This window comes from Grus americana, chromosome 10 (assembly GCF_028858705.1).
Source record: "Grus americana isolate bGruAme1 chromosome 10, bGruAme1.mat, whole genome shotgun sequence".
Classification (NCBI taxonomy): Eukaryota; Metazoa; Chordata; class Aves; order Gruiformes; family Gruidae; genus Grus; species Grus americana.
Genome location: NC_072861.1, coordinates 21,491,498 through 21,517,401, shown reverse-complemented (window position 1 = coordinate 21,517,401; position 25,904 = coordinate 21,491,498). Strand labels below are relative to the sequence as shown.

The following is a 25,904-nucleotide window of genomic DNA, read 5'->3' as shown; positions in this document are numbered from 1 at the left end:
CTCTGCTGAATAAAATCACAGGTGACTGCATCCAAGGTATTTTCCCCAAAATAGTGAGGTAAATGCCTGTATTCTTGAAAATTACAATTTTTTAGGATTCCATTTCATAGTAATAGTAATTTCTCTCTGAAGCTTGTTAATTTAAAACATGATGGTCTTTTTCTAAATAATTAGTATAGCAAATCCTTCTGAATGTGTTGCTGTAGAATGTCTTGCAAATGCCTATATCCTTTCTGAAAATGAGACCTGATATATTTTAGTAACTACACGTATACAAGTCTGGATACGTAATGCATTCTCAGATCCTTCTTAGCATCTGTTACAAGTGAGAGAGAACATGGCATGTGTTTGACTTTCAAGTTTCAAAGAAATTACAGCCATTAGTAAAAGATTTAGGAATGTTCCTGATTGCCAGCCTGATTTGAAATCTCCTAGCCTCCATTCTCCATGTTCTACATCCTCTTATTACACATATGTTCTGTTCTAATGATGTGTTCACAACCTTCAAAAAGCACACAGAGTAATATTCTTCTCCCTCTGAAGAACGGGGGCAGTAAGTGCCCCTTCTGCCCAAGGGAGACATGCTTTTTGAATAGATGCTTGATTGTGTTTATCTGCTTTTGTTGAAACACAAAACTCATAGGACATTAGGCTGATGCTTCCTTTCTGAGGGTAGTTTATGAAGGTTACCTCAGGCTGAAAAAATGAGTTCTTTGAATTCTTTCACTGAACAAACTAATGGTGGTTGTTGTCACAAGGTGACTTACTTGAAGACAAATCTGGCATGTAGAGTGGTGTGGCCATCCTCATTTGTCATTGAAGCTAAATGTAGCATCAGCTTTCAAAAGCTCTGTTATGTGAACTATGCAGGGAAGCAGTACTGCATTGGCTCTTGTTAGTGTCCTTCCTTCTCTGTGTCTGTCCAGGCACAGTGTTAGGGGACTTAGTTCTTCGGCGTTTATATTACTAATTCATCTGATCTGGCTTCTATTGTCCCGTCATCTGCAGTGGGGTCTAAGGTGAAACGTACTCAAAAAGGAAATGTTACTAAAAGTTGTCTGAACTTGCAGCTTAGTTGTACAAGTTACTGTGGCTTACATAATTACTACTGCTGCTTGTATGTGTGCTTTTATCCAATAGATAGAAAATGCATGACCTCCTAGCAGGGAGGATTAAGATAACTGGTATCTTGTTACTATGGCTGAAAACATCAGCCGAACTTTGATAAATTGATCTGTATTCTTGTACTCATTTGAATCCTCTTATTCATGCTGAATATATGAAAGATTTCTCTTGATGTCCTACCACTGTAAGAAAGAAATGTGAATTAATAAGATCTTTGTCTTGGATCTTCAACTCATGCAAATTTTAATGATTCTATCAAAGCTAGGTTGAGCCGTTTCTCATGTCTTCCAAATAAAATATTCCTTTACATTATGATCTGCCATCTCTCCCCTTTATGCATTTGATCCATCTCTTTCCCTGTAAATCCAGAAGGAATCTCCCCTGGCCCGTGAAAGCTGTGTATGAACTGTGGGTTCTCACTTCCCTTAAAAAAACAGAAGGCTTCATTTTAAAGCAGTTAATATATTTAATTTTTCGCAGTATTAGCTATTTTAAATTCCTCTTTATGAATATGCAATGTATTCAATTCTGACCAAGAAAGGAATATCGTGCTTTGCCTGTTTTTTACTAAAACTTACGCAAATGCTGGAAAGGGACTGTTTACAAGGGCATGTAGTGACAGGACAAGGGGGAATGGCCTTAAGCTGAAGGAGGGGAGATTTAGATTAGGTATTGGGAAGAAGTTCTTCCCTGTGAGGGTGCTGAGGCCCTGGCACAGGTTGCCCAGAGAAGCTGTGGCTGCCCCTGGATCCCTGGAAGTGTTCAGGGCCAGGTTGGATGGGGCTTTGGGCAACCTGGGCTAGTGGAGGGTGTCCCTGCCCATGGCAGGGGTTTGGAACTAGATGATCTTTGAGGTCCCTTCCAACCCAAACCATTCTTTGATAAAAGATACTGATGCGTAGCATTGCATGCCATTTCTTACAGTGCTGTAAAACTCGGCTATATAAGGTTCAGCTTAGTTTAAATTTTATTTTTAGGTGTTCTTTGTTATGGTTGTGTAATATCTGATAAATATTTCCAAAGTTCAGAATAAAAAGAATGTATTTTAAAATATTTTTCCAGCTATCTCCACATGATAACCTGATTCTTAGCCAACCTGTGTCATCACCCCTTCCACTGAGGCAAGTAGCAATGTCTTCTGTTTTAATTGTGAAATGTTTCCTGATTTACGTTGTGGAAAAGATTTGGTACTTTGAGTTGTAATTCTGCAAATTACCTTACCTTGTCTGGTGCCTTGTGTAGCTAGTATATCTGAAGTTTATTTATGTAATTAGACCTGCACCCTGACAAGGATACATATTTAAGGAACAATATATATGTTTCTTCAAATAATTTTAGTGGTTCTTGAGGCAGAATATGGATTGTCAGATCCCCTTTCTAGGAGTTGATACCTGGGCTCCCAAGATAGTGCAGCTTTTGAATTGCAAGGTAATTGAAGGAGTTCTGTGACTGTCTTAACTTTCATGTCTCTGTGCAGGAGAATAATTAAAGAAACACAAGTTGTCTCCCTGTAAATTGCTTCTCAAAAGGAAAAATCATCATGCACATGTCCTGAAAATAGTCTGGACTGATTGAAGAGTCTCATGGAATTATGGTTACTATTAGGATGTAACCATTCTTCACTGCACAGTGAAGTGTACCGAGTAGTCTGCCTCGCAGTCTTTAAAAGAAAGATTTGCAGATTTACATTATAAAATCCTACTTTAATGCCTTGTTTTCTATTTTGTTATTGAATGTTTCTTTTTTTTATGGTCCCTTGTAACTCACCAGTGTGTTTATATTCTGTAACAGTGGGGGCAAGTTTTCTACACTACTTCAGAATTTAGGACCTGAAAATGCGGTAACTCTACTTGTATTTGCTGTGACGGAACATAAAATTCTCATCCATTCATTGCGACCTTCTGTCCTTACTAGTGTGACAGAGGCATTAGTCTCTGTAAGTAACGTTCTTTTTATCATACACCTGTAAGTGGAAAAAAAAAGAATGTTTTTTAGGTAAAAATCTAAAATTAATAGTAGTGCTGTTAGGCTTGAAGGTTACTTAAAAATAAGAATAAAGATCATTAGAAAGAAAAATTCATGTTGTTAGTGATATCCCACAGACAGAAGAGAGAGAGTAACTGTTGTTGGTTCTTTGTTTGTAAACATTGTAAATAAGCATGTTGTTTGGTCATCACAATGTACTGAATATGAGTTCCTGATTTCCCAAATGGCACTGTATTCTCTCTTGCAGAAGAATTTTAAATATATATTATTTTCCTGCCTGTCTTCACTAAGCATTGTTTTGCTACCTCTACTATTTTATGGTCTGTTATACCAAAGAGCTTTCTTCCTACAAATTAAACACATTGAATTTTAGAGAAATAAGTGCATTTTTTATTTAATAATCTGCATCTAGATTCTCAGTAATAATTATCTGCCATGTTAAATAATTTTGAAGTGGCAGTTAGCGAAGTGTGGTTTATACTTGCAATAGACTATATTATTATACATGTTTAACCTATGGTTTTGTCTCTGCATATTTTCAAAGATGATATTTCCCTTCCACTGGCCTTGCCCGTATATTCCTCTCTGTCCCTTGGCACTGGCAGATGTGTTAAGTGCACCATGCCCATTCATAGTGGGAATTGATTCAAGATACTTTGATCTCTATGACCCTCCACCAGACGTTAGCTGTGTTGACCTAGATACCAATACAATTTCTCAGTAAGTATATATTAACAATTTTTCTTCTGTGTTAATTTTTTTTTTTTGCTTCCCGATTTCAAAGGCAAAAACTAGCTTTTTAGCAAAACTTTGGGGGGGTTTTGTTTGTTTTAAACCTCTGAACTTTCTAATATATCATCCTCCTTGAAATGAGGATGCTAGAAATGATATCTTCTGTTCAACACAGCAGAGTGGAGGTACAGTCCTCATGGAACATTATTGCCTTTTATTCCATTACATTAAAATCTTATTGCGTGCATTGGCATGTTTCCTGGATTAACCGTATTGTGTCTTACTTCATTGTCCCTGGAGGGGAATAGACATTTTTGTTTTTCATGATCAGCTTTCTTAGTGTTGAAGAAATTCTAGTATCTTCATATGGGCATCTGCTTGAAGATGATAACAATTAAATCATACTCCATATCAATATGAAGTATAGGAACTTCATGTTGAGAATGAGAGATGTGAACTTCATGGATGAGAGAGTCCTAATTAAGACTTAGAGTCATGCCATCATCAATGAACTGAAATAACAGTATTATAATATTTCTCCTTCAGAACTGTGTAGAGTACTACATTTTTGTGTAATAGTAATTATCCAGTGTTTAAAATACTAGTAAGGCATAGCAGTGCACTGTTAAAACCACTGGGAAACAGTCCATATTGTTATGATATTCAAAACAAAGAATTATTTATTTCCTTGCGATTGTGTGATACAAAAATAGACGGAAGAGGGTACAGCTTCTAATTCAAGATTCTAAACCACACAAAATTAATTAAACTTGTATTTCAGAATTGACCTTTTGTTTCAGTGCAATGTCTAATATATTTAATGTTACTTCTTGAAGTCTTTGGTCAGTGTTCTTTTGTATCATCCTGCTGTTGGTAGCAGTCTTTCAGAATTGCTATGCCTAACTAAAAACTTTTTTCGTTCTAAATTTATTTCTGGGTTTATTTTTGCTTCAGTAGTTGTGTGTGAATTTGGAGAAGGTTATGTATCTTCAGTATTTGCAAGTAGAAATTTTTGTTAAGGATTTTATGCTGATACCAAATTTGTATAGCAATTCTGCTCTAAAGATTTTTTAGGAAATAGTTCAAACTAGGCTGTGATAACTTCCGTTTTGGTTTTGTTACTTTTTGGTTAAGAGGAACATGTTTATGCATTTCTTCTGGTATTTGCCTAATTATTTACATATTAATGGAAAATAATTTATTTCATTCTACTTTTTAGCTGATTTTCTTTGCATTTCCTTAGAATTTCATGATATAGAAAAGTGTCAAATGATTGCTTACAATTTTTGCAACTTTGTCACCAATAGGGTCTTGAGGCTTGCAGGTGCCCTCTGTTGACAAAGAAAGCTGTAAATTTTTTTCATCATTATAATGATATATTTAAGTCCAAATCTATATGCGCTAAACACAAAGCAGTTATATCAAACTGATTTCCGGTTACTACAAGCATTCTGGTCATTATCTCCACCCTAGTTTAAGTACTTACAGGTCAGAATGGCATGTGTGGTGGTTGCTTGTGCAACGGCAGGTGCTTAATACTATTAATCCATCTTCCATGAGTCCTAAGTGGATTGATATCAGTGTTAAAGAGTGGGGCTGCATAATCATCATCCTGAAATACAGGGCATTGGTTGGATGGCTGTTATCAACTCTGCATATAGTAAATCAAGTTTGACTTTGGTTGGTTTTCAGTCCTGTTTTGATGGAGTAAATTGTATATGTTCTCCCATTTCTCTGGTGGGATAAAAAAATCATCTGAATACAGTCCTATATATACACATGTTCCAGTGTATGCTCATACTTTTTTTTTTCTTTCCAGAACTGGAGATAAGAAAGCTATTGCGTGGAAGATCTTACCAAAGAAACCTTGTAAAAATCTGATGAACACTTTAAGTAATTTATATCAGCAACTGGCAGAATGTGAGTGGGAAAGTACATAGTAAGATTTACATTGGATATAGTGTGCCACGTTAGCAGATAAATATAGCTGATTAAATATGTCCTTAAGTCACTCATTACACTAAGCATAATGTTTTCGTACAGAATGGAAAAATCTGTGCTTTAAGTCCAGAGATTAGAACCCATTTAGGGGCTTTTGGAGTGGAGGAGACTTCCATATGTATAAGGCAGTTCTTAGTAGATATCCCTTTTGTATTATGTTATGCTTGTACCAAAAAAAATGCACAACTTATATGAGAAGGTAAGAGTAAAGCAGAGTAGGCCAGGACCTGATAAAGACCTTTGTTTTGTCTTCAAAGCCTGCTCAAGTCTACTGATGTCTTGACAATCGAGATAACTTTAACACTCAAGCTGATAGTACTTTTTGTTCTCATTCTGTGTTGCTTTATTCATGTAAATAATTTTACACCGTATTTGTTTCCTAGCCTTTATTGTACAAAGAACAACCAAAAGCTATATAGGATTTTTGCAGCTGCAAGTTTATCTTGAGGATATTTGAACATGGTAGACTGAAGAAAGAAAGTACCAAACATTTTAAAATGGAAATAACAAATGTTTTATAAACACTGGGTTCTTAAATGTATTACACAATTACTGGACATTTTTAAGAAAAAAATTAATTGATAGTACCCTTAAATATTGCAGAGCAAGGTATATTGAACCTTGATGTGAGAAAGCAGAAAATTGGATAGGAATGATATTAGTGAGATTCTTTAAGACATTTGGAAATAGAAATGTAGTCAAGGCCAGCTGATGTGCTTGGGCGTCACGGCTAATGGGCATTGTAAAGTGGGAAGAAAGTCCATCAGCACTCTGACGTACCTGTCTGCTTTAAAAGATGATTTCCATAGGCATTGGTGGGAGCCTTAAGGAGCAATAATGCAACTGTAAAATCAAGTTACCGTGGCAGAGACAGCAAGTAGTTACAACATAGTATGAAAAGGATGGGGTTGATCAACACTGCGTGGCTGAGAAATACATACCTGGAAAGCACATTGCACGAGATCTTTGTAATTGTCACCTGGATTCGGGGCAGGTTTTTTTTTTTTTTAAAGGCTGTTTACACCTTCTTGGCTATTGAGGTCACTAGAATTTAATCATGTCCCAATTAGAATGTACAGCAACAGAAGTTTATTGGTGTGTGCTGCACAATAGTATCTGTATATAGCTGATAGGTGATAAAAACTGTTTGTTGCTTCAAAATTTTGATCTATTTTACGGTGAGGATTTCTTTAGAAAAAATTTTAAACCTTATGTTCTCTAGACTCTATAAAAATAGTGGTACTGATCTTTAAGCAATTTACTCTGTAAAAGAATTTAACATGATATCAGTATAAGATTGGCTATAATTATATTATGTGGAAAGACAGTAATGAAACCATCCTCTCACTTTTTTGAGGCAATGTTAGAATGTTACCATGCTTCGTGTGTGTAGCAGTGAAGTCTTAGCCATAGTTCTGATGGCTTTCAAATGTTGATGCAAGTATCTACTTTAAGAATAGGGATTTAGCTAGATCTTTTAAAAAATGCCTGCTTTCTCTCTTTATCAGTGTTTTGCATCATGTTGTGTTTTGTTGGCTCCACTTTCCATCCAAGTGATGTTTTTCTGTGTATATAGGTATTAATATGTATAGTCTACTTTTTGGGAACACTTTGAAATAAAAGGCACTGTAATAAAAAAAAAAGTAACACACACATCCCATCTATTTTGTCCTTAAAATATGCTTCTTTAATCAGCTCTTCTATAAATTTTCACGTATTTTTTTTTATAAACAGCTTTCTTTGAGGTTGGTTTTTTTTTTAAGCTCTGTCCATACTGGTTCTCTCTGCTGTAGTAACTAGTGTGCTGAAAAGGTGAATGTATCTTGCTTTTGGTATTATCCAGAAATATATTAGTTGTATAACGTCAAGCAGAATCCTTTGTCGCATGTCATGATTGAATTTAATTGCATATATTTTAATCTGTTCCAAACTTAATGGAGCTCACTAATCAGTGAATCTAGTAGGATAAAGAGGATTTTTTTTTTTTAACCAATATTGGAAAAAAAGTTATGTGAAACGTTCTAATGTTGTGTTTGTTCACAGTGCAACAGAGACCAAGAGAAGATGCATTAATGGAATTGGCAATGAATGACTATGATTTTAATTCTGGGAAGAAATTGCATCTGTTAGATTTGGAGATCCAGGAAGCGTTTCTGTGTTTCATGGCCTCAATACTAAAAGGTTACAGGTCTTATCTCAGGCCCATAACAGAGGCACCCTCTGAAACAGCCACAGATGCCAGTTCTCTCTTTGAACTACAAGGTGAGGAGTAATAAAATTGTGGTTTTTATATATATATTTATTATTTTAGATTCTCTCTTATTTCAAGAATAAAAACACTTGCAGTGGTAGTGTTGTGAATGATGGTAGAAATGTAAGTGCATAAAAAATTGCATAGTAATGGCAAAGCTTACAGAAAAGTTATTGCTTGTTAGTAGAATGTACATGGACTTTTAGTGAGGGCTTTTTTGTTTTAGGCGTTCTTACATGCTTCTGATTTCACTTTATAGGTTTTCTCAAAAGTCGAGATCGTTCACATCAGAAGTTCTACACACTGATGACCAAAACTCAAATGTTTATTCGCTTCATTGAAGAGTGTTCTTTTGTCAGTGATAAGGACGCAAGCCTTGCATTTTTTGATGACTGCGTATATAAAGTAAGGATGTCTTCATAGGCCTATAGTTTTTAACTTCTAGTGTTGCTTATGTTATCTGATATAGTACAAGCAGAATATATTTGAAAAGCAAGTTTATTTCTTTTTTTCTTCCTTTTTTTTCTAGTCACTGGAACCTTCCATTTTCCTTTTTTGTTGGGCTTTGTTTCATTTTCTACTTCAAATTTTTGAGAGTGTAACTATAATATTGTGAGAACAAATTAGGAGTGCTAATTCTCACATGTGTGTAAGCTTCTGGAATAGTGGCCCATAGTACGAAGTGTAATATTCTGACTGCAAAGTAGCAACTTTGAGCTTCTTTATCAGACAGTTAGATTCTTTAGCTAAAACTACAAGCATTTTTATAGATGGTGTAATATTTCATGCAGCTATTTAGACATGGGGTTGGTAAGCAGCACACTAAAAGATATAAGGCAGTCTTACTATTTTTAAATCATTATAAATAGAAGGTTCCTTGACCTTTTTTTAAACAACGTGCTGGCCAGTTCTTTCTAATAGTAATTCTCTAGTTACTCTTAGAGAGTTTTTAGAAGGCTTGAACTAAAAGTAAATAATTAAAATGAACCTTTATCAATTCTCCTTTCATTCATACTGCTGTCACTTGCTTCCCTCAATTCAAAACCAGCTTGCCTATGTAAATATTTTAAATACAGTGCTTGTATAGATACTCTTCTCTTAGTTAAGAATATTTTCTAATGACCTTGTTATCAAATATTGATGGATATGAAATATATGGGTTTCTTAAAGTAAGCAAGATTTATTATGGTGTGTCACATACAAGCTTTGCATAAGCTAACATTTTTTTGTAGGTTCCGTTACTCTACTGTTGTGTTTGTGTTGCAGTAAAGGAATACCTTGCTACCTGTTGCTATGCTGTTCTCTTCTTTGTAACAAGAAGGAAAGGCAATTGTTAAGGATTATGTGACGAGGAGTGTGAAAGTGCAACATGATCACAATGGGTGTTTTTCTTGAAATAAGTTTAGAACTTCTGCTGGACTGGAGCTCATAGAATGTTGGATTTCCCAGTTCAGAGTGGATTTCTTTTTTAGTCTTCCATGGAAGTATCACTCAGATTTTTAAAAATCCTAAGACATTTATAAGAAAGGTCCACATTAGTATAGTGTTGAGCACTGTGAAGAACTAATTTTCTAAAAAGTACAGGTATATTAGCTTTTGAAAATTCATTGTATTTCCAAAGAGGGCCTACAAAAGTGTTTTGAGGCTGCTTGAGATTTTTTTCATATTAGTTTTTGTTTTCAGAACTGAACTGAAACCCACAATTTTATATTCCTGTTTGCTTCTATTGTAACATGAAAGACATTTTTATGAATATTATAAGAAATCCACACCTACTTGTCATCTTACTGGTTACCTGTAACACTCTATTCTGGGACACTGATGTTTAACTAATGCACAGTTGTCTAGGATTTCCTGTAAAGTAGGTCACCTGCTGTTTGTTCCACAGGAATTAATACTGAAGACTATGAAAACTGCTATTTGCAGTTTCTGTTTATGGCTATTTCTGCTATGAAAGTGTAGAATTGCTAAAAGGGGTTGTTTTGAAAACAAATCTGAAAGCAGTTAATAAGTTTGAGAGAAATAGAAGAGCATGGTCTAATGGTATTTAATGTTCTTTATAGCTTTTGCTAGTCAATTTTTTACTAGTAGTAGTTCTCAAGTGTGCTTCACAGTTTTACAGCATGAATTGCAGGTATTCATGGGTTGTAAATTGATTTAATTACAAACATTTCTGTAATGTTCACTTGATTATCCTATTGTTCAGTTAAAAAGCTTTTGACACGTAGCGTTTGCTTTGCTGTATGCCAGTGTTTAAAAATGGGAGGTCTCGTAGACGGGAATATACATACCCCAGTGACTAAACACTATTGAGCAGTGCTTAGCTTCCATTGTGTTGCAGGTTAGTCTTCTGACTAATATTAAATAGGATTTTTATTCAGAATGTGATGACTATGTAAGTGCCAAATTCTATCTGTTTTATTTCATTTTATAGAATGGTTTATGAGAGCACTGAAGTTGGCGCCCCAGCTAAAGTTATCTTGCCTGGGAATTCAAACAGTTGTTCTGAAAAAGTATTACTTAGCTTGGTGATGCCACTGTGAGACTGCACATTATCTGTGGAGCTGTTGGAGCTTTCACCTTTTCTAAAAGGTTAAGAAGCCTCTTGTACAGCTGAAACAGACTCATCTGTTCTAATGCCAGTTATTTTGCTAGATGATGCCATGGGCAGCTTCTTTCCACTATAAAAAAAAATGCTCATGACAGTGCCTTGAGAATAAATTTTACAAAAAACACTTGTACTTCTCCAACTTGTATTTCTGTCAGTGAGGATTTCATTCAGTTTTACTAATGGGACAACTACTTCTATGCCAGTGATAATTGTGGGGAAACTGAGGCACTGGAATTACTGTGCGTTTAAGATTTGCCATGGCTTTAGAATTGCTGTGAAACTAGGTTTTCATTGACATGAGGTAGTGTGTTCCCATGTAGGATTTCATTGAACAATGATATATTTGCCTCACTTTCTCTTTCCTGCTTTTCTTTCTTGATTTCTCTTATTTCTGATACTATGATTAACAGAAATATACAAAGTCAAAATATGGAAGTATACCAAGGACTGCTATGTGAACTAGAGCTGTAGCCAAGATGGTCTACTTGGAGCGGATATCAAATTTGAATGATTCCAGTAAAGTGACTATTTATTTTTATATTAATGTCTTTCAGTAGGTGAACCAGAACCTGAAGGGGTATGCATAAAAGTGATGTCATAGGTTGAAAGATGATATAACACTTTCTTACGGGTTCAACCACTGGGTTATGTACTGTGAAATTAGTTATCTATAAAATATAATCGAAGCCCTGCCTCAAATAATTTGTAAGAATAGTTTAAGCTAAAGAATAATCTTCTCTACATGTTATTTTATCCTAGACAGCAGCAGCAGAGATTGTAATTGATTACCCATTTTGTCTACTGAAGGATACAGTGTAATTGTCTCACAAGTTTTCTTTTTTCCAGGAATTCAAAAATTATCTCAATTCAATACATATTTAAGTTACTGGCTTTATTGTATTTCACTGGTGAAACTTGTAACTGTGGGGATTTTACATTCTTAGAAGTATTTAAAAGAAGTATTTAAATTGCCAAGTAAGGTTTCATTTATTTCTACTTTTCAGGAGCCATATGTTCTTGGTACTTGGCTGGTTCCATTTGCTAATGCTTTCCATCTGTCTCATGCAGTAAAATGTGTAATTAAGAACACCTCTTTGTATGTTTATCAAATTGTAAATATTCAAGAATTCTACTGAAACTGCTTGATATATTTCCACCTCACTGGAGGGAGAGAACTGTGGAATATGCCTCTTTTTGTACATTAATTCTCTGTTTCTAAACTCTTAAGGCATGAAGAACATGCATCCTTGGGTTCCACAGGTTGCTTATTCATTTCTTTGAAATAATGTACCATTTGGCTGTAATTTTGTTGCCATATAAACCATTTAAATAATGGCTATAAATGTAAACTGTGACAGTATTTGACCTGAATACTGGGACTATCGATATGTGAATAAAAAGCATGTTTTGTGCTCTAGGAAGTAAATAGTTTTTGATAGTGCCAACTCTTATAGATGGAGATGCGTCTCATCCTGCAAGCAGAAGCAGCGCTTGCGAGTTATTGGAGGAGACACAATTGGTGACAGAAGATCAGAGACAAAGCAATACAAATATCAAGTAAAGGCTCTCAGATGGAGAGTAATAAATGTTACATTTGCTCTGTTCCTAGTGGTTTCTATAATGCGAACAGTAGCAGTAGGAAGCTTTTAATATTGTTAAAGGCTTGTCTGTTCTTTTTCTCAAAGGCAAACAGTTCATAGTCTCCCAAAATCTTGTTTGGGGTGGCTGAGTTTTTCTTTGGTTCTTTATTTTTGTCTTAAGCAATGGAATGAAATTCTTCCAGTAAAATTGTTGAATAGTCTTCTCCTACTTGATCCTGCAGTTTGATGCTTTTGAAATTTGAGTATGTTTCTGCTGCTGTCTTTAAAGCAGGGGCATTAATTTGGGATGTGCAATTTCTCCTCTCTGCAACAGCCAGGCTAGGAAATCAAAGATTTATGGTCAAATTGTCAGTTACAAAGCTGAAAACAAAGCATGTGCAGCTGTAATTTATGCTTAATGATAGTATTATTACAAGTTGCTTTTGTTATCCGTAAACTGAATTTCTATCTCAGCTATAAGAGGACAGGACCACATAATATTTGTTGTATTTTTAAAATGTACAACTGTCAAGTTTTCTGAAAGAGAAAAAAAATCATGAAGCTACCCTTCACCTTTCAGATTACTCTGGATTTTGGGGGTTTTCTAGAAAAACAGTTACTTCTATCCCCCTTTCATTTTAGGAAGATCACACATTTTTATTCCACTATCTCTTTGAATGCATGTTTATTTCCACAATATCTGCATGACCTTAATGACTGTGCAAGTGACTGAAATTGCTAGTGTTGTTTGGAGATTCTGTATACATCAGACGATTGGATAAAGTTTGTTATTGTTTTCAGTGGTTAAAATAGAGGGGGGAAATAGCTTTTATTTTCATATTTAAAGATAAAATTCAAGTTACTGCTGCAGTTGGAAACATAGTTCCAGAAATTATTGTACTCAGATTAGCCTCTTTGTACAACTACTTATAATATTTACCTAAAACCAGTCAATTCAGAGTATATCATTAAACATCGATTATTGTGTTGGGGTAAAGTTTACAAAAACAGCTTACAAAAATGCTTACTATTCTAGTATAACTTCACAAGGCATCCTTACTTTTAAGATGCAATCTTTTGATGCTGATACAGACTTTACCCTGCTTGACCACATAGCTTTAATGCCAGAAAATACAACAACACTAGTAACGACTTTTTCTTTTAACATAACTTCTCCAGGTAGATATGGACAAAACTGGGGAAACACGACTTATAGAGCTGGATGAGTCATACAAAAGTGAGCATACAGTTTTCATAACACCACCTGAGATCCCTCATCTGCCAAATGGTGAAGAGCACCCTCTACAATACAGGTAACCTGAGGGCACAGTAGGATGCTAGCCAAAATCTGAACAGCTGCCTTTGTAGAGTTTAGTTTCTAGGTTCTTGTGATAGCCACGAAGTACAGATTTGCCGCGTCCCTTTATGTTGCTCAAGTAAAAACGTGTGTGTAAAATGCCTAATGTGCCAGCTATTTTGAAATTTTAATGATTTTCTCTGTGTGTACACACAGAAGCAATAATACTTAATAAAGCTGGCTGTATGTTCACATTACATTGTGCTAGCTATTGACAGGTTTTAAGGTTAAAATTGAAATTATTGGACCCAGTCTGTTGGCCTGCTGCTACTACCGATAATACAAGCTGCAGGTACTCTTTGGAAAGAGAGAGTATGTTTCAAAGAATCACTGAAAACTGGTGTTACTAATTTAATAATTATGTCAAATGAGTTTTTCTATTGGTTTCTTTATTAATTCTGAGAAACATTTTTAAATCTAATTTAATCTTTTAGATAGTTTGATATTGTTCATATTGATTTTTATAAACCTCTGTCATCTGATGCTGACTAGGGACTAAGCCACACAGATATTATTTTTTTATTAACTAGAATCAATACTAATGCATTTGACACATTAATTAATAAGAAAATGCAATGAAAGAATACTTATTTATCAATTTAAGTTGCTTATGCTGAAATAACATGTTAAGAGACTGTGCAGGCTTAAGAAGTGATGCAGATGGTTTGGTAAACCACTTTGTCAACAGTATCTTTAAAGGTTTAATTTTGTTTTTTCTGCTTCCTGCATAGCTTCTAGTGCAAATGTGTAATTGATTTGCTATTATGTGATGTGTTTACTTTGGAACTGACTTACAGGAGTTAAGTGACGCATTTCTTTTACAGCTACAATGGATTTCCAGTATTAAAACTAGATTTGTTTGAGCGACCTGAAGGATTTCTCACAGCACCAAATAACAAACTGTCCTCAAAAGCCAGTAGTCCCAACAGCCCATTACCGATGTTCAGAAGAACTAAACAGGTACATGCAGATATTCTTGTAGTGTGAGGCGCTTTGGAAAGTGGCAGCTTTCTGCCTTCATCTTGAGTTTGGCCAGAGACTGACTGGCAGTGGCTGCAGCCTAATTTAATGGTTCTTTACCAGTACAGTGACTGTAGGGTAGCTATGCTAATTGTTCTTTAGATGTTTATTTGTGCTTCTTGCCTTCACTGTATTGTACAGGGGCCTGTACACACACTGTCACTTGCTGTGGTGTCACTATACCTTTCGTGCTTTTCACTCTGTTCTCCATGAGCATAAACTGTTGGGCTTCCATATGCACTTTTTGATTGATTTTTCACTGTCCAGAGCCTTAAGAGGGGCTCCAACTCTCAAATGTTTCTTACTAAAAATGTAGACCAAAAGTAATTGACAAAAGTTTCAAGAAATGCAAGTTTTAGGAGGGCAATATTGCACAACAACTGGTTTTGGTATCACTTACTCTGCTTTCATTTTCTTTCCCACTTTATTGAATATATTGTTCATATTAATGTTGCAGTTTCTCTAGGTATAATGATACATGTTCTGTTTTTAACGTGTAGGTTTGTGTAATGTGTGTGTAAATATACACAAATAATCTTTATGATTCTTTACAGGAAATTAAATCTGCACATAAAATTGCTAAGAAGTACTCATCCATACCCCAGATGTGGTCCAGATGTTTGTTACGTCACTGCTATGGTCTTTGGTTTATCTGCCTTCCTGCATATGTGAAAGTGTGCCATTCAAAAGTGAGGGCTCTGAGAACTGCATATGATGTGCTACAAAAAATGCATTCCAAAAAAATAGATCCACCTGATGAGGTAAAATAGGTCAACCCCAGAATTCCAGAAATTGCCCACAGGTTTTATTGACTGGAGTACGTGTTTGACTACAGAAGCACAATACCAACTGTGTGTAATTTTCAGGTATGCTACCGGGTACTCATGCAACTGTGTGGACAGTATGGTCAGCCTGTGCTAGCAGTGAGAGTGCTTTGTGAAATGCAGAAGGCTGGTGTTGATCCTAATGCCATTACTTATGGCTACTACAATAAGGTAAGTATTTTTTGAAAGGGGGGGAAATATGCGTTTTTATCCAGGCAAATAGAAGCAAACAAAATAAGGGAGCAGTTCAGATGTAATTCTGTCACTTCTAGTAACTGGAAAAAATACAAGACAGAATAATTGTGTTGTCTTTGTTTTTGTAGGTTCCGAAGTCTACTTCATAACTGCTAATGTAACCTAATTTGAAATTAAGTTAATGATTTCACACCAGACTGTTCCTTAGGATGACTTTATTTGACTTTGATATTTCCAAAATAGGCTGTTTTGGAAAGTACCTGGCCTTCAAGCAATCGAGGTGGCTATTTCCTATGGATGAAAATAAGAAACGTTGTTTTAGGAATAGCACAGTTTAAAAAAGCATTGAAAAAGCTACCAGCAAGCACATCACATACAGCTCTTCCTGGTAGAGTATTCATGTTGGTTTTTTTATTTTCATGCTGATAAGAAAATTACTTTGGTTAGCTTTCTGTTCTGAATTTGATAAAAGTGTTTGAGGGTAGAAAAAAATTATTGCATCATTTAAAAAAAACAACCCAAAACAAACCACCAAGGATTTAGGTTTTTGTTTATCTTTGAATCCCAAATAGTCTGCTCTTTATTTATTGTATCAGGTCTTCATGGAGACAAAATTTGAACCTGAAATCCATGTGATAATTATCCTAGTTTATTCAATATCCAGTTTCATAACTGGCAGGAACTTCTATCTAGCCTTGCCTCTTTTTTTTTTTTTTGTTTTTCCCCTTTTTTGATGTTAGTTGAAAGGCAACTAGAACTAGTCCTTGAGTTTGGAGTATTATTTGCAAGTTCTGTTTACCAGCTGAAATGATCATATTTATTTAACCTAGAATATAAGTTCAATATTTGAGCTTGCAAATTTTGGTTTTCTTTCCTTTTCTTTCCAGTAACCATTTACGTTATGTTCAAATGGCCATACTACCATGCTGGTGATTACCTGTAGTTTGTATTTCTTGTAGGTACTACTTTCCACTGTATTTGTAACTTACTACTAGTAAAGCAAGATAGTATATTTTAAAGTACCAGCAATATACTTAGTTTATTTGAAGTTGACCTTGGCAGATCTTTACAATATACTTGTCTAAATGTGTGAAGGTCATCTGAATCAACTTTCAAAGTCCCTTCCAACCAGGGCTATTCTATGATTCCAAATATATACAAATAAATCTTTGCCCTGACAAACAAAATAGATATGATGGCCTACTGGCTAGAGTATTTCTCCTAGACTCAGGAGACTGCAGTCCTACTTCTGGCTCTGTTGCTATCCTCTGGATGACCTTGAACAATTTTGCTTTATTTCTGCCTGTTCTTCATGACGCTGACCTTGCTGATAAACCACTTTTTTGAAATGCATCTGTGCAAAGCACTATATAAGCTTAGCAATGTTGGTCGCAAGTCGGACCATGTAAACTAAGGAAGTGTGATTAGGTCTTGCATAAGTAACTGTGACTTTTATAATTAATGGTATTTGCTTTTGGCATAATCTGAATTTTTAGAGCTTTCTTTGCATGAAAACACATAGCTAGCATGCATTCTCCGTCTTCAGGCAATCCCAAAAACTTTTCCATAAACTGCAGAATATTTTAGCATCTTTACAATCACAAGGTTTTTACCCTCTGTGTAGAGATTCAGTGCAGCATCTTTAGGGAAAAGAGGGAAGGAAGCTGACTTTTCAGCCATGTTATGCCCTCTTGATCCTGGCCATGTGCTTACTGTTATCTCCTGAACCGCATAAGAGTAAACTTCCTACAGATGCTGAAGACTTCAGGTTGACCTGGGCAAAGGACATAAAATGTGTGTGACTTGAAGTGCTCACTTAGTATTTATAATGAACAGACTCTTTATCTGCTTTGTTAATTTGCTTTATAAAAACCTGGAAGAGAAGCAACCACATAGTGTTAAGTAAATTTGGTTCTTGAAATCAATCAATCAATCAATCAGACTGTATTAGTTACACTTGAGTCAGTGTTTTGTCTTAAGAATGACCAGATAGTGGCTTGAATGTTTGCAGGGTTTTTTTGGGTGGTGTTGGTTATGTTTATTTTAATCTTATTTTGCAAATAAACTCATGGTTGCTGCTACATTGTTTCAATTTTTTTACTTTCTATAGTAAAAACCTGAGAATTACATGCATTAACTCTGAGAAACATACTATGCTAAAATGAAACCATATTTAGATGCCTCTTAGAGTTCTTGAAAAGAGGTGACATTTTGATCAAATAAACCAGGCAGCAGAATCAAAGACAAGCAGTGCTTTAGTACAGTATTTAAAAAGGAATGTTGCAAATTACCCCTTTAATTTCATCCTGTAGCATCGCATCAATGTTTATACCATAAAAGTAAGCCAATCATTTCTCTCACTTTTTTGTGGTGAAATGTTCACTGCTAATTAGAATGTACTTGATAAGAGGCCTTTGAATTACTGTGGATATTCAATTTATTCTATTTAACAATGTTACGCTATTAAGTACCATAATCGTCTTTTCCTGTCATTGCCCTGTTGTGATGGGGGACTTTCAGACGTTGGCAATAACACATCATTCAAAGAAGAAGCCAGGCATGGGAAAACTTGTCTTCAAGATATACAAGAACAAAAAGAGGACAAGAGAGAGAGTGACTCCAGTTCTCGTACGTATCTTGTGAATACAGATATCTAGTTCATTGTGGATAAATAAGGATTTCAGCAAAAGCTAAGTGGGGCAGCTGATTTTTTTTTTTTTTTTTTTACAGTGAGTGTATGTGATAATGCTAGTTTATGCCCATGCCTTAAGTTCCTTTCTCTAAATGTAATTTTCTGGATGTGTAATGGTTTAAATTTTAGAATTACAGTTCACTTTTCCCTCCTCTGTTTCAAATAAGTGATAATGGCAATATAAAGGCTTGATGATAATTACAGCTTACTTTTTTTGTCTTTTAAAAAAATTAAATTGCTCCTTATAACCTACAGGAAAGCTTTTTCTACCAGTCTGTTTTCTTTATAAATCCCAGAAAAGGAGAACAGCTGAATTTTTGCAGGTCTGTGAGAATGGGTCTAAATTACTCAGTTCCCTGGAATTCTCAAAATTTAGGAAGCGTATCAGAAATGAGAAAGGCTTTGGATTTGCTGCAAACCATTATTTTTTTTTACTTCAGGTTTTATATCTGCTGCTCATGATTCCCTTAACTGCAGTTGAGCAGCGTAGACTTTTTGCAAGCACATAGAAGATCAGATTGTGTAGTAAAAATGTATAAGTACTACAGATTACCGTATACATTCATTGAAAATATTCTTCATAATAAATGTTCTGCTAATAATATAATTCTTAAAATTTTTCAGTGTGCTTTCCCCTACTATTTGAGTTAACTATCCCCTTGTCAAGTGGAAGTGGTGTAAAAGGATGAGAAAATATGGAACCAGAAAAGTTACATCAGTGTTTTCATTTCACCACCATCTTCCTTCCAGCATTAGTATCTTTTTCTTCAGTTTGCTTGAAAATTTCTGTGCAGGTGTTACCAATGATCATAAGAACATACCTGTAAGATGGCAGGCAGGTTATTTGGGTTTAATGAAACCTTTGAGAACACAGAAAATGTGAATTCTGCTGAAGGCTTGTACTTTTTTTAGCCATAATTAAGACAAGTTTGTGGCGCTCTGTAGTAATCTTATGTGTTGAAAATGTTTAGTACTTTTGAGTACAACTTGAGAATATTCAGTTGCTTGAATTCCTTTAGAGAAGTAATTGTCTATTTTGGGTAGCCACCTGACAACTGAATTTGTCTTTGATATCTAAGAGAGGTGAATACTGCAACATGTTTGCTTCATTTCTCTTGTGTAGTCATGGCCATAGGGGTAATGCGATCTGTATGAAATCAGGCTCATTGGCCCTGAGCTCTTGCAAAGGCAGGAGGAAATACTCTTATGCCTATTCTTTGCAAGTGAACAAGGGGGGTCTTAGTCTCCACTTGTACTCTGTGTACAGAAGCTTATGGAACTTCCAGTTATAAAAGTACTTCCAGTTATAAACGTAATGTCGGGAATTAAATATCCAGAGTTCGGTTGTTCCAGCTTGAAAACCTCTGCCCAAGTAGATATCAGCCTATGCATCATGGGATACGCACAGCATGCTATTGCTTAATCCTGCATAAAGCATTTAATAGGTAATGGAAACTTGAGATTTAAATTAAGTTGCTTTGACTCTAAAGAACTTTCTGTCCTTTTCTATATACAGTGTCTGAAGTGGAGAGCACAAAAGGGAGTGGTGACTGTCTACCTAAACTAAATTACCAGAACTCGAATAATGCCAAAGCTGCTTCTAGCATAGTGCGGCTCAACGGTACAGTTGACAATACCATAGCAGAAGCTAGCACAGGTGAGTGGAAGAGAAAATAGATTTTGATTCTTGTGCAGTTTTGTCTGTATATATTCCATTTCTAACAAGAGTTCTAAATAGTGTGCCTGAGTTCTTTTGTCCATAAAACTTGCAATATTTTGTTGGTGTAATGGCAGTGGCCAATGAAATTTGTGGGAGTGAGTTTAGGTTAGAGTCTGCATATGCTGTGTCAGAGATGTGTCCAAGTATTCTTCATTTCCAGATTTTTTCTTCTTTGTTTGGTTTTTGCTATATTTAACATCCGCTTACAAAATCCCTGGTCCTGGTTTTTTATTATAACCTCCAGCAACTAATAAATTCCTTCAGGATGGACAAGAGGTTTCTATACAGTATAATTAGAAGAAACTTTCAGGTGTTTTCACAAGTCTTTTAGTAATGTCAAATCTGGTTATTATAACACTGTCAGCTATTTTCGAAATACTGCAATATCATACTTTAAAGTCTGTATCTTTACGCTCTGGCAAAACAACGGAGACTGCTCAAACTCCTTTTGTTGGCTCTTTCTAATTCATCAGGTTAGAAAGTGTTACTTTTTTTTAGCTTTCAAACCTCTTAATAATGTAATATGCCTCCAAAAGATTAAACTAAATACATCTAAGACTTTCCTTGATGGGGTGTCTCAAAGTACTCTTGAGTTGTATGATTTGACACCCTTTTAAATGTTTTATCATCTGACCCTTCCTAAAAGTTATGACCATGGTCAACTCAACTTTTCAACCACTAGCATTAACACATAGTAAATTCCATCTCTGTGTTGTAAACTGTTTGAAAGATGAGAGATTTGCATTCTTTTTGTAATTTTTTTTTAGTTTTCTTGCATAGCAAGAAATAAAGTACCTTGTTTCATCTGTTTTTCAGAGAGTTCTGTAGGATTGCTGTTTACATCATCTTTTGAGGATGCCAGAGAAGCAGAAGTTATAAAAAGTAAATCCTTAAGAAAGAGACATAAAAGCGCAGTAGAACCTGACTTAAGGGAGATACCATGGGAAAGTAGGAACCGTAATCTAAGTGGAGATGGCTTAGTGGGACTGATGATAAACAGAATAAATCAGGAAGCAAACCCTGGAGAAATGGTTGAAAAACTAGGAGCTGATGCCAAAATCCTATCTAGTGCATTACAGAAAAGCATAAGGCCAAAAACTCTTAATATCAGAACTTCCTCTTTAGGATCTAAGAGAGAAAGCCTGGAGAAAGAATCTAGTGATGAAGACGCACCTTTTGATTGCAGCTTTACAGATAAAACAGAGTCTCCTGTTATCTTTGATCTGGAAGACTTGGATGCAGAACCTGAAACATCTACAGCACTGAAATCCTCCAGTGAAAAATCTAGAAGGCTGCAAAGAAAGAGCAGTTTTCCAGTAAAGCCAGTTGAAAAGACAGATGTTGAAACTGGATTTGATCCACTGTCTCTGCTGGTTGCTGAGACAGAACAGCAGAAAGAGGATGATGAGGAGGATGATGATAGAAGTGTTTCTACTCCATCTGCAAGACGAGATTTAGCTGAAGAAATAGTCATGTACATGAACAATATGAGCAGCCCTTTGTCAAGTCGTGCCCCAAGCATTGAGTTGCAAAAACCCTATGATGACAGAAATGCTAATAAAAAAAGCCCAACAGTAATCCAACCTTGTAGGAGGTCCAGCCTTCCCCCAAACTCCCCAAGACCATCTAGTCTTACCAAATCCAAGAGTTATCACGCGAAACACGAAGAAAGGTCAAGAGACAGGCTTTGGTCCTCCCCAGCTTATTCCCCAAACAGTCCAGCAAAGGAACAGCCACAGGATGCAACTAGTTCATTAACACTTGTGTCTTCACCATCATTCAACTTGGATACGCTGCTAACACCTAAGTTTGATGTTCTAAAAAGCAGCATGTTTTCTGCTGGAAAAGGGGTTGCAGAGAAAGCTAGCAAGTGGTACTCCAAATTTGCAATGTATGCTGCATCCTCAAAGGTAAATTTTTATCATTTTTTCCCCCCCGCAAAACCTAACTTCCTATAAATTAAGGAAGAAGCTTTGTAAAGGTTTAATCGCTGACTCCTTTGTGATGAATCCTCCATTTGAGTGACATGCATCATGGTGTAGACTATGTGCATTAAGTTGTTTTAATCATGTTTGAATTGCCAGGACCCTAATTTTATTGTCCTGAATCAAACAGAGTATATTTAATGTATACAATAGTGTGCTGACAGGGCAGAGAAGACTGCTCTGCCTTCCCTTGTTCACCTAAAGAAAAAATACAATAACGTTTTTAGGTCTTCACTGCTTTTATTAAAAAAAAAAAAAAAGGGAAATCTGCTTGTATGGATTACTAAAGTGATTTAAGGTAATTTTAAACTGAGGTCTTTTGGTTAGAATGATTTTTGCTGCTACCAACTCAAACCCAAACTCATTTTGTTCCTGGTCCTTGGGAATGAAAATGGATGCAGTTTGCTGGTGGTGCATTTTCTTAATGTGCTTAAAACCAATCTGAGACTAACTAAAGTGTTAAGGATGCCTTGCCTATCCTGATGTATTCTTACAGCTGCTGGTAACATTTATAGCAATGGTGGGAAACAAGTTATAGGATTAAAATGTTTACATTTTCATTTAGATATTTTTATCAGGAGAATCTTTAAAAAAGAATCCTCATGTAGCTATTTAGTGAAACGGGCCTTGTTTCGCATCGGTTCTCAATACAGATCTGACCTGAATGATTTTTCCAAGGAGGGAAGTTCACGCCTTCAATTTACTGAGACAAAGATGGCTGCTTCTTATTTTCAGAAATATTTTTGCTTTGCTTTCCTTTTCTCAGTGGAATTTGTTTTTCTTCTCTCAGGATCAAAATTCAGACCGAGCAAGTGTTTCATCTCTTGGAGCTCTAGACTCAGAATCTACTTCTCTAACTGATGAAGATGTCTGCAATGATTTTGAAAGTGCTTCTCCTCAGGAGAATACCACATCAGAAATTAAGGGAATTGGCCTCAGCAGGACAAGCCTAGAAAGCTCAGCTTCCCATGATGGCTCATCCAAACAATTTGACCAGTGTGGTAAGAGACAGCTTTTGCATTGCATTCATCGAGCTGAACAGAAATATTCCAGTTTTAGAAGTTGTTCTTTCGTAATTCTCAGTTTGGGATCATCCTAGTCACTAGTCCCTTTTGTGGAAGTAGTAAACTTTTATTTTCCTACCTGCAAACTATTCCTCATGCCCATACCTATGGATATTTTTATTGTAGAACCTTGGTTTGGGTGTTCTTTCTTGTGGAATAACTTGCGCAGTAACATCCTGTCCCTGAGTAAGTTTCTGGATGCTACAGCTATGCAACTACGAGACCCTTTGGGTCCTTTGGTATTTGTGTAATCATCTTTATTTGTCGAAGCTGTACAGCTCCAGAAGATATCTATAAAAACTTTCAAATGGTAACTTTATTAGTCTGATTTTGTTTTCTAAAAGCAGTAAAAATCTTTTTTGGAAAATTGTTACCATTTTCTATAAGCCACTGTTGAAGCTGATTATCAGGCAGACTTTGTTGGGTTTTTTCCTAATCAGAATGAGATAATTGGTAGTGACTGTTGCATCAATTTCTGTACTACTGTCGTTATGGAGTACAGTGTGTTAAGCAGAATCAGGGTGAAAGGAAGATCAGTCTGCTGAGATCCCTCCATTTAGCACCAAGAAGAGCGTGCCCAGATTTGGCTCCCCAGTTAGTGGGATGTGGAGGAACTGAGAGGGTTGGTGGAGGCTGCCGTCGTGGCCAGGGGATTGGGGCATCCTGAGGCTGAGGGGAGCCAGGCTTGTTTAGTGTGGCGAAGAAAAGGGTCAGGGATATCTGCAGTCACAGGCAGCACCTCTTGTCCTTCCCTAGTTTTTGTCCAGACAGAAAGTGTGGGTATGAATTACTTCATCTGTAAAACTTGTTTCCAAGCTACCAACTGTTGTAAAAGAAGAAAACTAAACATATGGAAATTCTATGTTGGTAGATTTTATTTTTGCCGTTGTTGGTGCTGGGCAGATGGCAGCCTCGCACTCCAGCTTCACGTTTCTTTCTGAGTGTATCTGAGTTGTTGCATATTCCATCACGCATTTTATAACTGCGGTATTGTTTGTGACCAGAAAAACAGTTTAACTAAAAATGCATATTCTGAATAACTAATGCTTTGGGTTTCTTTTGTCGATAGGTTCTCTTTCAAAGTTCCCTTTACCTGACAAATCAGAGTTGATATCTTCTTGCAGTACAAGTAGTACCAGTGTGTTTCAGAACTACGCTATGGAGGTACAGGATGATTTATTGATCTTAATTGATATGCTAAAAGCATATGTCTCTAAATATAAATGCTATCTGAATCTCTTAAAGTTCAAAGCTTAAAGCTAATCCACTGAAAGACAGATAAATGCTTCTGTGACAGAGTAGGTTTCACTTGAAATCCTGCTCTAGAAATGTCTTTATTGCAGTCACATCTTTTAGTCCTTAAAGCTGCATTTCTCAAGAGTTTGTGAGAATTGGGTGCCATTGAATTCAGTCATCTAAATCCCTTGCACAGTTAAACTTGTTTAAAGAGAAAATACTGAGTCTTAAATAGGACTATACATTTAAAAATACAGAATTGATAACTAGCTATTTCTTGTTGTAGCTTCTAGTAAGATCATTTTGCTTTTCACTATTATACTGGTTTAGGGTGGGTCTTTTTTCTTTTTATTTGTTTTGGTAGATTTGGATTAATAACTGCTCGTTTTCATCTTTTTTTTCCCCCCCTCATTTCTGTTACACTGGTAGTCACTACAGAAGAGTGTTTAAATTCTAAGAATAATTTATGTAGCTGCATAAATATTCCTGTACTATTATGTTTGCAAACAGATTGCAGATGACATGTTATTGTTAATAAAAATATTATTGAATATCTGGCTGGTCTTACTCTCGTAAGCCATAAAAGGATCACCTAACCCGCTTAGCTAAAGTATACTTATTTCACGAGCATTGTTCCAGATCCCAGTCTACTTGCTACAATGGAACAAGGACCTGCATTTAATAATTTTTTTCAGACAATGCTCATTCTAGTCATTTACCATATCAGCTGTCTGCTGATGGAGCTTGATTTAATAGTTGTTCTGAAATACGTAAGGTTGGGTTTAAACGTTCCAACCTAAAGCCTGGGAACAGATATGTGGCTGAACTTGTTTGCAGGTAGTGAGTAGTATTCATCAAAGGGCAAAGATTTTGGCTATAGTTTTAACTACTTTGTAAAAGAGTAGTAGTCTTGAGAATGTGTTATAGCGGAGTTCTATTATCTGCTGTATGCAGGTCCTCATCTCAAGCTGCTCACGATGCCGAACTTGTGACTGTTTGGTTCATGATGAAGAAATCATGGCAGGTTGGACAGCAGATGATTCAAATCTCAATACCACGTGTCCCTTCTGCGGCAATTTATTTCTACCTTTTTTAAGCATAGAAATCAGAGATCTTCGGCGACCTGGGCGGTAATAATGTTATTTGAATTTTCCTCCATTTTGAATGCTCATAATTGTGAAGTGGGTTTTGTTTGGTTTTTTTAGATAACATTAAGCTTTTGGTTTCCCTGCAGTTATTTTCTGAAGTCCAGCCCTTCTACAGAAAACATGCAGTTCCCATCGCTTTTTTCAAATCAGAGTGGGAAGTCCTGTAACACTGCAGCTCCTGTTGCCCTTGCTACATCTCTAATGTCTGTTCAAGAGGATATAAATTCAAATAGGTAAACCTGCATTCTCTGCATAGAAATTACTCAGGTTCTCTATGGATATGCATGTATTCCTTATCAATAGAAATAAATTTAATAAGATGCTCTCTGAAGAGGAGAAATTGATTTGAGAGGGGATCTCCTTGCTGCCTCTCCCTT

The 25,904-nt window shown here is 35.9% G+C and overlaps 1 protein-coding gene across 8 annotated transcripts in view; it reads left to right on the top strand.

Moving 5' to 3' along the window:
- The window catches only part of DENND4A (DENN domain containing 4A), a 63,501-nt gene that overhangs the window by 29,988 nt on the left and 7,609 nt on the right, over positions 1–25,904 (top strand). For all 8 annotated transcript variants that reach the window (XR_008578588.1, XM_054836537.1, XM_054836535.1 and 5 more), the window contains 18 exons: positions 2,188–2,246; positions 2,917–3,061; positions 3,656–3,831; positions 5,663–5,763; positions 7,888–8,106; positions 8,355–8,500; positions 13,466–13,599; positions 14,468–14,603; positions 15,218–15,424; positions 15,530–15,658; positions 15,926–16,070; positions 18,203–18,310; positions 19,891–20,031; positions 20,911–22,004; positions 22,870–23,080; positions 24,213–24,307; positions 25,334–25,509; positions 25,614–25,760. Coding sequence is in view for 7 of the 8 variants with exons in the window: in XM_054836537.1 (XP_054692512.1) it covers positions 2,188–2,246; positions 2,917–3,061; positions 3,656–3,831; positions 5,663–5,763; positions 7,888–8,106; positions 8,355–8,500; positions 13,466–13,599; positions 14,468–14,603; positions 15,218–15,424; positions 15,530–15,658; positions 15,926–16,070; positions 18,203–18,310; positions 19,891–20,031; positions 20,911–22,004; positions 22,870–23,080; positions 24,213–24,307; positions 25,334–25,509; positions 25,614–25,760 (3,569 nt within the window). In the remaining variant the exon portion in view is untranslated. The remainder of the gene's footprint in view (positions 1–2,187; positions 2,247–2,916; positions 3,062–3,655; positions 3,832–5,662; positions 5,764–7,887; positions 8,107–8,354; positions 8,501–13,465; positions 13,600–14,467; positions 14,604–15,217; positions 15,425–15,529; positions 15,659–15,925; positions 16,071–18,202; positions 18,311–19,890; positions 20,032–20,910; positions 22,005–22,869; positions 23,081–24,212; positions 24,308–25,333; positions 25,510–25,613; positions 25,761–25,904) is intronic.